Source organism: Oryzias melastigma, linkage group LG14 (assembly GCF_002922805.2).
Source record: "Oryzias melastigma strain HK-1 linkage group LG14, ASM292280v2, whole genome shotgun sequence".
NCBI classification, from domain to species: domain Eukaryota; kingdom Metazoa; phylum Chordata; class Actinopteri; order Beloniformes; family Adrianichthyidae; genus Oryzias; species Oryzias melastigma.
Window position 1 is genome coordinate 3,665,605 of NC_050525.1, and position 15,425 is coordinate 3,681,029.

A 15,425-nucleotide genomic window follows, 5' to 3' on the forward strand; every position below is an offset into this window, starting at 1 on the left:
AAGTTTGTCACAAAAACAAGCACAAAGAGCATTTAAGTACAAAACAGTTGTAGTGGTCAAAAATATCACACATTTATCTGTACAATTTAACAATACTTAAGAGGTTCTACGTCTGCAGCCAACGTTCTCCCCGTTGATCGGAAATGTCATGATATTTTTATAAAGTGCACCTGTTAGGCTAAGAGATGGAGCAGAAACTCAACAGAACTGGAATGCTTTCAAAACATCTTCAGAAAGGCTACAGATTTAATGACACATGATATTTAACTCAAGAGGACTTCTGAAAGGTGATTCTGCTTGAGATAAGAAAAAAGGTCACATTTTGTCCATTTCAAATCTGGCACGCCGTTTCTTATCTGTGGGGTTGGCCCCGCCTCCTTTGCACACAACTGGGTGGTGTTGTAAATTTAAGGCTATCAAAGGCTGATCTGGAAATCCTTCACACAGAAAAAAGGAGCCTCGCTCTTTAAATCCACCTGCATCTTTTGATTAAACAAGAAGACAGATGACAGAAAAGGTGAACCCGAGTCCGGTCAGATCTAACGTCTGACTGACGGGTTTAACCCAAAGAAAAAACGTAATCTCGTTTCTGTCAGGATGAAATAAGAAAGCCTCTCTGTAGGTGACTGAATTCTTGAAACAGTTACTTGCCTGTAGTTATAAGAGCACAAACATTGTCTTAGAAAATGAATCAACTCCGTCCAGACGTCAGCGAGCTGGAGAGCTGCTGTGGGACAATCAGAAGGGTTTATATTTGGAAGGTCCCTCTAGAAGATTAATGGTATTTCATAGACGGGGATAGTATAAAGACGGTATATCTCCTGCTGCTCTGGGATAGCCGGGCACGGTTGGATGTGGCGTGGCCGCCGAGCTCTACGACACTCCGCCTAGAGTCAGTACGTCGAAGCAGATGTCACACACTCTCACCGGTTTGTTCAAGTCAAACTTGATGATGGGAATCTCCTTTAAAGAGCACTTGTGGCACAGCAGTCGCCCACAATGGCGGCTGCGGTCAGACAGAGAGAAGTTTAGTTCACAATGATGGATTCACACGGTAATTATGAAGGAAGATTTGTCTACTAACCAGTGATGTTTACGGGTTGTGACTCCAAACTTTGCAGCACATTCATAACAGTTGGATCCATCACACCACGGGGGTTCTTTGGACAGCATATCTACAAGGAAAAGAAGTTATTGGTAAAGATTTCCACCAACTCTCCGCACTCAAAGTGTAACAAACTAACCTAGAAGGCGAAAAAGCAGCTGCTTTGTTGCAACTTGGTAGTTAAAGATGTTGACGCCCTGATTATTGGTGACGCCCAGTCGAGCCCCGGCTCGTACGATGGCACGGCAGAGGTTTGCGTTCCCTTTCATATACGCCAAGAGCAGCACTGCAACAGGACACGAAACGCTCACATTCCTGTTTTCATGAGACATTTCTGTGGAGATCACAGGAACACGGTCCACTCTACCGGTGTTCCCTTCGTTGTCTGGTTTGTCGAGAGGATATTCAGGCATGCACTCCAGGAACAGCTCAAAGATGGCGGCAGCGTTCTCTTTGCCATAATGTCCTAGAACGTGCATCGGTGACTGACCCCTAAAAGAGAAAAGGAACATTTCTTTAGAATTATAGTTTGAAGTGTTTTCCAGTTTGAGCAGAAAGAATAATATAGAGCGTACCTGAGATTGAAGGCCTCAGCATCAACGTTGGACTCGGTGAGGAGGACTCGGACATTGTTAAGGCGGCCGTGCATCACAGCCAGATGCAGAGCTGAGGAAGACGTTACAGGAAGACGGGGAGGGATAGTGAAAAAACAGCAGCAAACAACAACATCGACAAAAATCTAAATATGATGGAAAGTTCTTGTGGTATTTTTCTCTTGATGGAGGACATTTATGAAGAAAACGAAGCTTAAAATGGCATTTCTGAGTATTTCTTTATTGTTGTGAATCAGGAGCAGACGAATAAGATCGTATTTGTGACGCTGAAAATATGCTCGGTGAACCACAAGCTCGCAATGGGGAGGGGGGGCGGGGTCTCTCCACGCTAAAGGTCCAACTCCCAACTCAGAGGTGAACTCCTGCCGCTCTGCAGAAACTACGTCCGTTTTTGGTCTTGGTAAAAAAACAGCAAAATTATAATTAAAAAAAAGGATCAAAAGATGATGGGAGTGGGAAAACTTCTGTTTTTATATTATGGCAGTTCCTTCAAATGAGATAGGTTTTTGTTAATAAAGCACTTTATGTAACTCAAACTACATTACAGACTTGAAACTAGGGCTGGGTATTACTAATAATTTCCGAAATCGATTTAATTCAGATATTTTTTAATCTTTTCAATTCAGTTCAGTTCTGAGTTTACACAGTTTACACATTTAGACTCATTTGTTAAGAAATACATAAATTATCTATATGCATTTTGAAGATTTTCATATTAATCTGATAAGGTTCACAATCTGTCAAATTTATTATTGAAATTATGAGATTGTTAATAGCATACAGAGAAGCTGCAACAATTGTTCTGCTTCTTCTGGAGGGTGTTTGAGTTTGGCCACTGGGTGGTGATCACGCTATAGCATTACACCTTATTCCAGAAGAAAAACAAAGTATGAGCAAAAAATAAAACCGTTTTAGACCACAAATGGTTATTTTAAAAAAATTTTCCTTAAAATGTCTTGTTAATTTAGTCAGAAATGTCTATTTAGGTCGACGGAGCGTTAGCATTAGCCGTCCTATGGGAAATTCCTTTATATGTTAGCATTAAGCTAGTGAAATTTAGCTTTTTTGAGTTAGATCGATCTCTACTTTTATGGATGGATTATTGATCTATAAAGCTCAGATAGATTCAGACAGATTAATCGATTGTATTAACTCAGCCCAACTTAAAACTATTTAAAATGAAATACAACTTTTGACTGTCCTGACCACAACATGAGGAAACATAATAACGTGAATAAAACCAAAAATCAAAATGGAGTAGAAACCAAAATGGAAACCTGACTTGATACTGATGTGAGGATGTGATATTTAGGGAATCTAGACTTAGTCTGGTAGCATTTATGTACAGCAAGTCATTAGAATCTTATAAACCAGTTTCTGTGCTTTGACAGAGTCTTCTATCTCTACTTTGTTCAGCACACCGGAATATTTGAGTATGAAAATGAGCCCAGCTGCTCCCCTGGGTGCAGCTGATGACTCAGCACATGCAGACAGACTGTTGTAATCCAGACAACAAAGCCCTCCCTAAACTTGACGTGCTTTGCAGAAAGAAACCCTGTGACTTGAGCTCATGCTTATTCTTTTATGTTCATCAACGATCATCTCAGAGGTGGACAGACCAAATCCTGGTTTTTCTGACATGCAGCCGCACACCCTGCAGCCACTCCCTCATACTTGAGGCTAAGCATGTACGCAGCAGAAAAACGTCATGGGAAGACCAGAAAGACGAGGATTAGATCTTAGAGTTTGTAAAAGCCTGGCAGTGTGAATCCATGTTTTTGTGATTTGGGTAGATTTAAAGCAGAACGCTTTGTTTGGGTTTTAACCCGTCCATGTACGGGATGTGAAAATGCTTGAGAAAGCATAAACAGCAATTAAGTGGAAATTGGTTTCAGTCTGTAAGTGTACAACAAAAAAAATAGAGAAGACAATGTTTTCAAAACATAAAACCTTAAAATGTTGAAACTGGAACTGTGAATGTCTGATTTTTTTTTCTAAATCCAAAAAAAAAAAGCTGAGCGCAGAAGAAGCAGCCTACCATTACTGCCGTTCTCATCCTCAGCTGCAAAGTCGATGCCGTTCTCCAGCAGCACCGAGCATATAGTGGCCAAGTCCTGCTGGGCGGCCAAATGCAGCGCCGTTTGTCTGTGTTTGGTCACCTCGTTTACTTTGGCTCCCGCGAGCAACTGGAATCACACACAGCTCTGCTCACCAACACGATCTGCACCACCATGTCAGACGCATGAAAAGTGTGGCGTCTTACCAGATTGCGGACGATGATCTCGGAGCCGGCCTGCACAGCCAGGTGGAGGGGGGTGAGTTTGGCTGCATCCTGAACCCTGGAGTTGACATTGGCTTGAACGCTGATCAAAAACAGGACGCTTTCGATGTCAGAGTTCTGAACGGCCACATGCAGGAAATTCCTGCCTTTGTTGTCCACCTGAACAGAATCTCAAGTTCAGACAACAACATCACTTTCCTCCATCCTACAGGGAAGCATTTCCTGCAGCTCCACCTGTTCAGCAGCACCTGGCTCCCTCTTCAGGATCGCTTCTGCTGCTTTGTTGTTCTTGTGCGTCATGGCGCAGGCGAACGGAGTCATTCCTTGACGGTCGCGGATGTTGAGCCGGATTTCTGGATGGGAAATGAGTAGCTGGATGATGACGTTGTGCTGGTTGCTGATGGCGGCGTGGATGGGAGTTCTTCCTTCTGCATCCTGAAGACAAACACAGAATTAAACATGACCTTTGGAAAAGTGCTAGAGTTGCAGTTTGATCAAAAGGATTTTTTATATGACAACCAAATGTTTAGTAAATCTAACCTGAGTGTTAACACTGGCTCCAAATTCCAGGAGACACTGCACCACCTCCTCCAGCCCCCAGTTGCTTGCCAGATGAAGAGGCGTTTGTCCATCTCTGGCTTCTTCGTCTCCCTCCCCGTTGGGGCCCGGCCGTCGAGGGCTGTTCACGTCACAACCACTGCAAAAAAAAAAAAGAAAAAAGTCAAGCACCTCGCCACATTTGTTTTATTAACAAAAACAACACAAGTTAGTAGTTAAAATCTCCTTGACTCTCCAACTACCCAACCAAGACAAAAATCCATCAAAATCATGCTTTTGTTAAATATGTTTACTAAATATTCTCTATTGCTTGGTTGACCAAGCAATTAAAGGGTACTGAACACAGGCCATTGGCAACATCAAATACTTTACCTACATTTTTTCTCATCTCAAGTAGTTTTAGAGCTAAACACTACCGTATTTAAACTTTTTTTTCTTTAAACACCAACAAAATAAAAATCTTTCCGTTCACCACGTTAAGAAAAACAGGTTTGGGTGAACTCAGTCAGGACAGTTGATGAACCATCCACTGTTAGACACTTTAAGGAAGGTTCAATGTTGTAAAATGTTTTTATGTTTAAATGAGTCCTGCCTTTCAGATATTTGGTCACAGAATAAGCAGCAGCTGTTTTACTCCTTCACAAAGACGGCCGGTACTCTGGGAAATGTTTTAGGTTACGTAAATGTCATCCTTGGACCTGTACAAGTTAAAAAGTTACGCCACATCAGTTTAAACTGTTTTGTAACACAAAGAGATCATTTAACCCTTTAACACTGGAGCTCCAGTGTTTATGTTCTTTGATTTACTGTAATGTTTTAAATGTTAACATGTTAATTCCAGCAGATCTGGTCGACGAGCTGCTTTTGTCCTTCAGAATCTACTGGAATCGTGTTAACATTTAAAAAATGACAGCATGTTAAAGATGTTTAAGCGTCTCCAGCGACGCTCAGGTGTTAAAGGGTTCAATAACAACCATTAGCTTTTGTCTGAAATGGGAAAAAGTGCAGAACCACTTGAAGGAAATGGGACAGACCTACGGATGAGGAAGCAGGCTGAAACCTCGTTATTCTCATCTACAGCTCGGTGCAGGAGAGTCTGCATGCAGCCAGAGGGGCCCGGGCTCCAACAGGTGGAGTCACAGCCATGCCGGACCTTGGAGGAGGAGAGCAAATGAAAACTAGGTTTGTAGCATTACCTGCGATAAAGCAAGAGTAAATGCTGTTAGCTGAAAGTGGCCGCTTAAGATGCCAGAGCTGATCGCTGAAAATGCTGAAACTGACTGCTAACAATGCAAAAGGGTAATATGATAGCTGCCAACACTTAATCTCAAAGCTTGCCAAAAATATCAGCTAAATGCCAAATTAGCCAAAAAGAGGAAAAATGTCTAATTTTGCCAAAACAGATAGCAAAATGCTAAAATATTAGCTACACTCTAAATTTGTCAAAAAAGCTTAAAACAAGTTTAATTTTCACAAAACAGCTAGCATAATGCTAAAATATTAGCTCAACTCTAAATTTGTCAAAAGAGCTTATAGCAAGTTAAAATTTGACAAAACAGTTAGCATAATGCTAAAAATATTAGCTAAACTCCAAATTAGCCTAAAAAACTGAACAAAGACTAATGTCAAAAAAGCTAGCATAATGCTAAAATATTAGCTAAAATCCAAATTTGTCTAAAGAGCTTAAAACAAGTTTAATTTTGACAAAACAGCTAGCATAATGCTAAAATATTAGCTAAACCCCAAATTAGCTAAAAAACTGAACAAAAAAAGTCACATTTTTACAAAACAGCTAGCATAATACTAAAATTTTATCTAAATTCCAAATTTGCCAGAAACAACTAGCATGTTGCCAAATTAAAAACTAATTTCCAAAACGCTGTTTTGTGTTTTTTTTTTTGGTGCAAATTTGAATATTTTTATTTTTTACAACACACCGTATTCCGAATCCTGATTGGCTGTTGATCTTGTCAATCAATCTCTTTCATGCTATGTCTCCTGTCCAGATGCTACCTGAATCTTTGATCACGATCAGATCTTTGTTTTCATTCTATAATCCTGGACTTGTTTTTCCATGAAGGTTTGAACTTTGAGAGTTTAAATAAGAGTGAAAAGTGTGAAAATGTTCATGTCTGTCTGAGAAAAGTGTACAGTGAGGAGTTTTACAGCTTTAAAACATCTATAATCCTACTTTATGGATGTCACTTATTGCAGAAGGAGCACAGTTATTTTCATAAAATGTGGATGATATTGTCCCAGAATGTTTGTCACAGCAAAAAACAAAGAAAGAAAACGCTTTTAAAACTGAAAGCAGATAAAAACAGATAAAATAGTGTGAAGTCTTCTGCTGTCTTACCAACGTGGATGCAATATCCTCCAGGCCATTCTCCAGAGCCAGCCACAGCGGAGGGTCCCCTTTGTCGTCCACCACTGACATGTCTGCCCCTCTTGTGCAAATGGCATCCACCACCAGGGGGAGCTGGTTGCTGATGGCCAGCTGTAGTGCTGTTTGTCCCTCTTGAGTCCTGGTAGGAGAGAAAGTGGAAGAAATAAAATGGACTGCTCATCTTAAACACTGGGAACCTCATGATGTAAAGCTTTTGTTTTGCAGAGGATTTTGTTAAAGGTCTAATCAATGGATCTTTAGAAAGCAACAGAAGGTCAGAGACCCGAGTCCATCAGCTGCTTTCACAAGTTATTACATACACATCACATAAAGAAAAGCTACGTGATCCCCCTAACTCCACTGCAGATGCTTTAAACACATTTGTGCTTTGCATTCTGCATAAAAACAATCAGGTGAGTTTCCAAAGGTCATTGAGGTTACCGGACGTTGATGTCTGCCTGATGTTCCAGCAGAAAGAGAGCGCTCTTGCTGTCCTGTCTCTGGATGGCCATGTGAAGCAGGGTTTGTCCGTTGGACATCGTGTCGTTGATAGAAGCTCCTGAGCCCAGCAGCTGAGCTGCTATAGTGTGCATACCTAACGGGGACAAGTTAGACATTAAAACCACAAAGCGGGGTCTCTGGTGCTCGTGTCTGAATCATCAGGAGGAGCTCTGTGACGTACCGGTCCACAGGGCCAAACCCAGCACCGTCTGGTCCATGGCGTCTTTGAGACTGAAGTCTGGAATGATCTGCAGGTTGTTGGTGGCATGAAGTGCATTAGCTGCAGGAGCAGAGAGCAAGACCGGAACAAGAGGATCAGCTTCACAAAGTTCAGCTGGGTAATATTACAAACACAGAGTAAAGAATACTTCTGCTATACATGCAACCTAATTATAGTCTCTTATAGTCCAACTCGTCTTTTAATGAATTTGAAAGTGTACCCAGAAGTCTTCTACGATTATGCTGTTTTAGCCAATATCCAGAGTCGTTTTCTAAGACATAGTTTCTCCAGAGCGGAAGGAATGCATTAGAAATTCACCTCTGAGTTTTAGGCAGAACCGTTGAGACTGACCAACCCTCAGAACAATGTTCTCATCATTTCAATAAATCCTGAAATGTTCATCTGGTGTTGCCGTCTGCATTTCTTATGAAAAGAGTTAAAAATAACTAATATTTCATAAATAATGTGTTTTTTAGTGTTCCAAAGGTAATATATGATCATATCTATGAATATAGTTCACTCTGAAAGACTTGATCATGGTACGGCCCCTTCAGAAAAACCCTTTGCCCACCTTTTTGCTCCAGGATGACGGACACCACATCCGGGTGTTTGTGAGCGATGGCCATGTGCAGGGGGGTCTGTAGGGCCACGCCGTGTGCATCATCCGGCAGAGCCTTCTGGGTCTGCATGTTGGGGTTGGCCCCCTGCTGGAGCAGCTCAGCTGTCAGGTTTGCCAGGCCGTTCCGACAGGCTGTATGGAGCGGGCTCTCACCCTGCAGGACAACAAGGCAGTCAGTGCCAGACTTATGTCATTCAACAACTTTTAAAAATGGAGATGTAAAAAAGTTTCTTTTCTAGATCAGGAGTGTCCAAATCCATATTATACATATTTTCCAACCAACCTGCCATTGAAGCTCTTTATTGGCTAAAGACACCTGATCAGGAGGACTTCTGGAAATCTGGATGTGGACACCCCTGATCTAGATGGATTTGGCTAAACCTGTTTGTACATTTAAACCTTAATTTGACCATCAAAGTATTTGAACTTAGACTGAGATGTGAGTGCTGCAGCTCTGAAAACACACAGATCACCACTTTCTCGTGACCAAACATTTATACGCACCAGTTTGTTAACGTGGTTGACCTTTGCACCGTGAGTGGCTAAGAAAAGAGCAGCAGCTTCATTGCCAGCCTGAGCAGCTCTCTGAATAAGGCAGTTTTCTGTAGAGATACAAATACGTTAAAATCAAAGCCAAGCACATTCAAATTAAGTGTAAAAGCAGCGTTTGCCTGTGGAAGCGTCAGGAGCGTCAGGATTGCTTCCCCTCTTGATCAGTTCCGCTGCAAAGCCGTTCTCGTCAAACGAGGTGCCGTTCACGATGACGGCGTCGTCCTCAAAGGGGTTCACAGACGGGTCGGAGGACAGGGTGATGTACTGCAGGGCCAGCCACAGAGCTGTGCTGCCCTCATGGTCCTTCAGCTCCAGGTCCAGCCTGGTGAGACAGTCGGGCTGTGATGGGAGGTTTGGCTTATTTCACATCCGTCCTTTAGAACTGAACTCACTGTTTGCACTGTAGCAGCTGCTGGAACACGGTCTCGTTTCCTGATACCACGGCTTCATGCAGCGGAGTTCTGCAAATGACCAAACACTGAACTGAAGTCGTGCCGTTCAAACCTAATGACCCGGGAGTCATGTGACCTACCGGCCCCTGCTGTTCTGCATGTTGGGGTTAGCTCCAGCTTTGAGCAGTGCTTCCGCGATCCGTGCCATGCCGCTCATCACTTCAGCAGAGTGTTTCTTGGGGCTGAAAGAACAGACCAAGTGAAGCGGGGTTTCCACCGCCCCCACGGTGGCTGCATTCACCTGAGCCGAGTGACGAATCAGGAAGATGGAGGCAAATTCATCACCTAGAGGAGGTCGGCAAGTCAGTTTCAAGGCTTCTACAGAGAAATGTCTGACAAAGAGAAGCGAACCTCTTTGGATGGCCTTGTGCAGCAAGCTCCAGCCACTCTGATCCACCATGTCTACGTCTGCCTTGTTGTTCACTAGAGTGTTGGCTATACTTTCCAATTTACGAGACAATGCCAGGTCAAGAGGCAGGTCCCCGTTATTGTCCAGCTGATTCAGCTTACCAGGCAACTGAGGGGAGACAAAAACAAAACATGAAAGCCTGTTTAAGCAAAATCAAAGAGCAGAGAACAACAACAACAAAAACTGACCTGTGAGTCCATCTCAATGAGATACAGGAAGACGACATCTTCCCTCTCGATTTTAATAGCTTTGTGCAGAGGATACTCCGTTTTAGATTTGATCATTTTGTATAGAAGCTGGGCACTCATGGTGCTGAAATCTTCTTTCCTAAGATCATCCTAAAAATATGAAGCACAACAAAAGATCAGTGTCAACATGAAAACACAACAACTGTTGATATTTAACTGAGACAAAACAGAGACAAAGACCCAGTTATTGCATTAGGCTCTAATACATTTAACATCCTTAAAAAGCGCTCAGGAAAAAAAAATACAAACCAGGAAGTTTGCAACAGTAAAACTAAAGGGGACAAAATGCACAAGTTATGGAATTAACTTATCTGGATCTATTGTCAAATAACACAAATTTCATCCACAAAATGTGTTTTAGAACTAGTGCTACCCATCGAATACAAAAAAAAAATGATCAGATTAACACTTTAGATTGCAATTAATTTTATATGACAACATGTGGCTTTTGAACAAAAACAAGCCAGAAAGAAAAATGCCCCTTCCTTTTTCTTGTCTGAAGTTTTTTACTTTATAAAGTGCTAACTCAGACATCCCAGTAAGATAAAGTCTGTAAAGAGTTATGTCTGCAGTGTTGCTCAAAAACGAAAAAAAGAAAAAACTCAAAAGAAACTGACATACAGTCATAAGAAACACTGTTTTTCGGCACTTTAACTAACTTTAAGATGAACTTCTACCATGGTCCAGGTGAATACTTGATTCTGATTGGCTGCTGGGTGTGGATGTACAACACCGGTCACATAACCCAAATGTTCAATATCACTGTGAGGGCTTCTTCAAAACAAACGTTTTCGTCATCATCTGGACAAAAACAAGCAGTTAGAACTTTCTCTGTGAAATGATGCTTTGTTTAGTCCGTCGTGACGATCAGCTTATAGTTTCAATTAACGCTGCAGATGATGTTACCATGACAACGGGGCGCACCACAAATCAAATCGTCAGCTTTGAGTGAAAAAACGTTGTAATCGAAAAAATATCAAGAATAAATGACTAAAAATCAGTTAGAAATTTATTTCTTGTGTAACAGACCATGGTAAAAGTGGGGAAAAAAAGCAGACGGAATGTGTTTTGTCAGAAAGTAAAGCACGCCGTGGAAGCCTCGTGAAGCAGAAGTCGGAGGTGTAATTAATTAGCATTAATAAATATTAACGTGTTAATTTGATTAATTGCGTGCGTCAACGTCGACACCCATAATTAGAACACAAAGGCTGAAGTGCTTTCAGCTCCCACACACCAGCTTTAGCTCCAGACTCAACATTCTTTCCACTCTACAAATGTTTATGCAATTAATGTTATTCTAGGGGATTTTGAAGCAAAGAAAAGCAGCTTTTTGCTGATGGAAGTGACAGTATATGAGAACTGGACTGAGTGACCCCTCCCCCATCTCCTTCCAAATAGGAAGTACCTGCTGGCGCCAAGAAGCCAAAATCCCACAGACTTCTATTGAGAAATGAACAGTTATTACATTCTGTTTGTCAGATTAACCAGTTTTACTACGATACATTTTTCTTTTTCTTCTTGCTAAGACTATTTTTTTTTTAAAGATATTGTTTCTTCCCCACAAGTTATAAACTGATCAATCAGATGGCTAAGTAGAAGCATGTGGTGCCCTCTGGCCCCCAGCTTGTATGTTTGACAGATTCTCCCGAGCTGCTTTCAGTAGAAGGGGTGTGGACTTCCAACATGATTGGTGACAGTAATATCCATAGAAATATTGACACAGACGACTTGGGTCAATCACTTTCACCTGTCTCCAAATGGCGGCGTCGTTTCTAGGAAAAATTGTGACTGAATTGGCTTCATTTCGCTGGAGTCGGGGTAAGGCATTTTCTATGGGTCACGTCACATCCAGCTGTGTCCATCTCTATATACTGTCAATGGCTAATACGCAAGACTTTGTAGTAAATGGTATTTATTTATTGCTGTACTACCTTCTTAGAAAGCCCAAAGCGCTTTACAGTTACTCTCACGGTTAAACCACACATCCACACACTGACGGCAGCTCCAGGACTGATGTGGGCCTCAGCGTCTCACTCAAAGACACTTTAATTCACAGGCGGGAAAGGTGGATACCAAAATTTTGATCTTCTAACTTAAGGTCGACCACTCTAGCTCTGCATCACAGCCACAGATGTAAAGTCCTTATGCAATCAACGCAAACCAGCTGACTGTCAGTAAAAGAAAAGTGGCCTTGTGCCATTAACGTTTCCATGACAGACTCAGCTGATTCATGTTGATTGTGTGGACAGTTGAAGAAAAGAAAAAAGATATTTAAAAAAATTAGGATTAGAAAGAAGATGTTTAGAAGAAAGCATCAGAGCAAGAATGGTTATACTGACAAATAAAATGACTGACTTATAAATGTTTATTTCTCAATGGAAGTCTATGGGCTTTGATCTTCTTGCAACCAGCAGGTACTTCCTGTTTGGAAGTCCAGGGGGTGGAGTTGCTATGTCCATTGCTTTTGCTGTCTATGTTTTAAACATAGCTTATTGAACGCTTCTTCTTGTTCTTCTACTGTTTAATAGTGCATGTCTGCAACCTAAAGCTGGAAAATGTTTGGTCAAAGGGATTCAAATCTCGTGGATCTTTTTATTTCACATCGTGATGACTGATGTGAAAGTTGAGACCCAACTACTCCGTCCTCAGACACTCACCCAATGGCTCGCTATGATCTCGCCACAGTAGTTCATTAGTGTGCTGGCGTCCAGCTCCTCTGCGGTTTGGTAGAAGCGGATGCAGTTCCTCACGTTCACCGACGACATGACGCCTTTCTCACACCTGGAGAAGTGGAGAACCAGAGAGTTAAGGAGATGCAGCTGCACACGTCCCACTAAAATCCACCGGATAGTTCAAACCTCTCTCTGAGCATCTGCAGCTGGAAGCGGTTTGCAAGCTTCATCAAATCGATCAGAAAGACATCATCTTCGCTGAGCTCCAGGTCATCCGTGTACACCCACTGCAGCATCGCCACAGCAACCTCCGGTTTGCAATCTACAAACCAGCAAAAGGATGCATTATTCAAGGTCTGAACAGAAAAACAAACTGTAGTAAATCATCAGATTAATAAAATGTATTTTTGTTACAGGTAACTAAAAAACACATCTGAAGTGGACATAGTTTGATAGCTAAAAGAAATAAACTGTGTCCCACTCAGTCTGGTCTTCAAAACTTTATTTTTTACTTTTGTTCTCTGCAATAAAAACCCTGCAGAGGAACATCAGCACACGGTTATCAACATGAGAGCTCACTATTTCATTCTAAAATATCCAGGAGTGAGTCGGACTCTCTGATCTGATCCTCCATTAATTCACAATCTCATGAGTCATGCAGTGAGCTGGCACACGCTGTTCAAACATCAGCGATGGGCTACAGCCGTCACAAACACACCGGACTCCACAGTCAATCCGCCCCTCTCTGTTCTGATTTTGGAGGTCAAAGTTAACAGCTGTTGCTCATGTGGGTAAAGTTTACCAGTTTTTTCAGTTTGAGAGTTGGTGTGGAGCAAGTTCAGTGACAAAAAAGCAACAAGAGATTCCAGAATATCAAGCAGCTTAGACATAAATTAACAGCGGAAGAACCTCATAAATATATTTTAAAAATATTTAATAACTGATTAAAACTGTGTGAATTAATTTAGAGCTTTTACACAAATGAAAATGTGATCCAGATTCACTTCAACATCTGTGCACTTGCTAGGAAAAGTGTGTTCTTAAGGGGTTCCAAATGGAATCTGATCAAAATTTGGGTTTTTTAGTGTTTTTAACACGTTCTTATTGCATTTATCTAATGATGTAGAACATATGAAAGAAAATTAAGCTAAAATGTGCATTTCTGAGTATTTCTTGATTCAAATTTTTGTGAATCAGTAGCAAATGAAAAAAGGCAGTTTGAAAAAGAGCTATTTTGAGATGTGGAAAATACACTGAGCTCCCTGGTCCGCTTCATTCTGATGCATCCACTTGTAGACGACTAGATCCATGAACGTCTTTGTTATTTGCACGTCTGAAGTGATATCCGGCTAAAAACTGTACGACTGGATTGCTCAGATATTGCTCGCCATTTTTGATACTGCGGTAATGTTAAAGGGTAACCAAACAGGGAAGTTGGAGGCTGACTCCACCCACAGCTGAAATGTGAAAATCCAGTCAGAGGGGCGGGGCTTAGGAACAGGACTGTTATCATTACTGTAGATGATGACGTGGGACTTAAAAAGGTTTGAATATCATGAAATTCAAATGTAATTCTTCAATTCAACCTGTAGGGGGCATCATACTGACAGTATTGGACTATTTTAAATTAAACAAGTTTAATTTAATTTGTCAAAAATGCATTAATGACCAACATACAGAACTTAATAGCCCAATTTATAGAAGTCAAAGGCCAAAAAAGTTGAGGGTTTTGCTACTCTTTAAGTTGGGGGTGTGAGGGGCTGTAAGCTAGCAGGAAAGTGTAAACAGAGAACTCTCTGAAACAGGGAGGGGAAAGGGGGCAGTATTGCTCCACACCAACATTCACACCCACAACTAAGAGTTGAATTTCTAATGAACTACTGTTGCTCTGCAGAAACTATGTCATAGAAAACAACACTTGTTCTTTTTTTAAATTTTGGCTAAAAACAGCAGAATCACAATCTAAGGACAATAGGTCAAAAGATGATCAGAGTCAGACTTTGATAATGGGCTCATCACCCCTCAAAAACGCTGCAGGGTTACTCACCTGACAGGTCCAGATGAGAGGTGGTGGTCAAATTAGCCAGACTCCAGACGTCACTGCGAGCAGCCAGCACAAACTTGTGGGCGCAAAAGTCTTCACCAGCAACTTTCACCGTCAGATCGCTGAAAAACAATGACTACAGTAACTCTTGAGGAAACCAGAGCACAACGGCTTTGTAAAAACCCCATAAAGAAAAATATTGAAATTAGGAAATGATTTATAATTCACAGGAATTAATTTGTACAAGTTGAACTCAACTATAGAGAGATACTTTAAAGAGAATTCAAACTGAAGATTTATTAAAAAATAAATAAATAAAAATGTCTGATGATATATGTAAGGATGCTGCATTGATACACAGCCGTGAGCCTCACCTGTACTGTTCCTGCTTATAGAGGCTGGCCACGATTTCCAGCAGGCGGCTGATGAAGGTGTCTGCGGCTACAGGGCCGGAGGAACCCTGACTGGAGCTCTGAGCAGCAAGCACGGCACAGCGCCTCTCGGTGTCGGCCAGCTTCTGCTGCATCTTCACGTACTCCTGCCGCAACAGGGCCAGGTGCTTCTGCAGCTTGGCCACCTCCTCTGTGCCGCATCAAGGTAATGAGGACAAAACGAGATGCAGAGATGAAATAGTTTAGACCTTTATTTCTTTGTTAGGGCTTACAGGATGGGTCGACTAATCAATGACTAATTGTCTATTAAAATAGTTGACAAATCTAATAGTTGATTAGTCGTTATTTCATGTTATATGGAGTCAAGAGTGT

At 41.6% G+C, this 15,425-nt stretch overlaps 2 protein-coding genes across 2 annotated transcripts in view; one reads left to right on the plus strand and one right to left on the minus strand.

The window, feature by feature from the left end:
* LOC112142382 (neuferricin) overlaps positions 1 to 88 on the plus strand; it is a gene marked incomplete in the record, with an annotated part of 9,541 nt that extends 9,453 nt beyond the window's left edge. The window contains 1 exon segment of the mRNA XM_024265705.2: positions 1 to 88.
* Positions 1 to 15,425, minus strand: part of ankfy1 (ankyrin repeat and FYVE domain containing 1) — an 18,164-nt gene continuing 2,739 nt past the window's right edge. The window contains exons 2-25 of the mRNA XM_024265675.2: positions 15,036 to 15,243; positions 14,665 to 14,783; positions 12,804 to 12,939; positions 12,603 to 12,726; positions 9,886 to 10,035; positions 9,640 to 9,805; positions 9,369 to 9,573; positions 9,229 to 9,297; positions 8,956 to 9,158; positions 8,789 to 8,886; positions 8,237 to 8,438; positions 7,627 to 7,725; positions 7,386 to 7,539; positions 6,915 to 7,083; positions 5,593 to 5,711; positions 4,541 to 4,697; positions 4,235 to 4,435; positions 3,983 to 4,159; positions 3,758 to 3,905; positions 1,681 to 1,771; positions 1,473 to 1,597; positions 1,245 to 1,391; positions 1,085 to 1,175; positions 1 to 1,006 (exon numbers count right to left, since the gene is read on the minus strand). Coding sequence (XP_024121443.1) covers positions 874 to 1,006; positions 1,085 to 1,175; positions 1,245 to 1,391; positions 1,473 to 1,597; positions 1,681 to 1,771; positions 3,758 to 3,905; positions 3,983 to 4,159; positions 4,235 to 4,435; positions 4,541 to 4,697; positions 5,593 to 5,711; positions 6,915 to 7,083; positions 7,386 to 7,539; positions 7,627 to 7,725; positions 8,237 to 8,438; positions 8,789 to 8,886; positions 8,956 to 9,158; positions 9,229 to 9,297; positions 9,369 to 9,573; positions 9,640 to 9,805; positions 9,886 to 10,035; positions 12,603 to 12,726; positions 12,804 to 12,939; positions 14,665 to 14,783; positions 15,036 to 15,243 — 3,491 coding nt within the window. The 3' untranslated portion in view covers positions 1 to 873. The remainder of the gene's footprint in view (positions 1,007 to 1,084; positions 1,176 to 1,244; positions 1,392 to 1,472; positions 1,598 to 1,680; positions 1,772 to 3,757; positions 3,906 to 3,982; positions 4,160 to 4,234; positions 4,436 to 4,540; positions 4,698 to 5,592; positions 5,712 to 6,914; positions 7,084 to 7,385; positions 7,540 to 7,626; positions 7,726 to 8,236; positions 8,439 to 8,788; positions 8,887 to 8,955; positions 9,159 to 9,228; positions 9,298 to 9,368; positions 9,574 to 9,639; positions 9,806 to 9,885; positions 10,036 to 12,602; positions 12,727 to 12,803; positions 12,940 to 14,664; positions 14,784 to 15,035; positions 15,244 to 15,425) is intronic.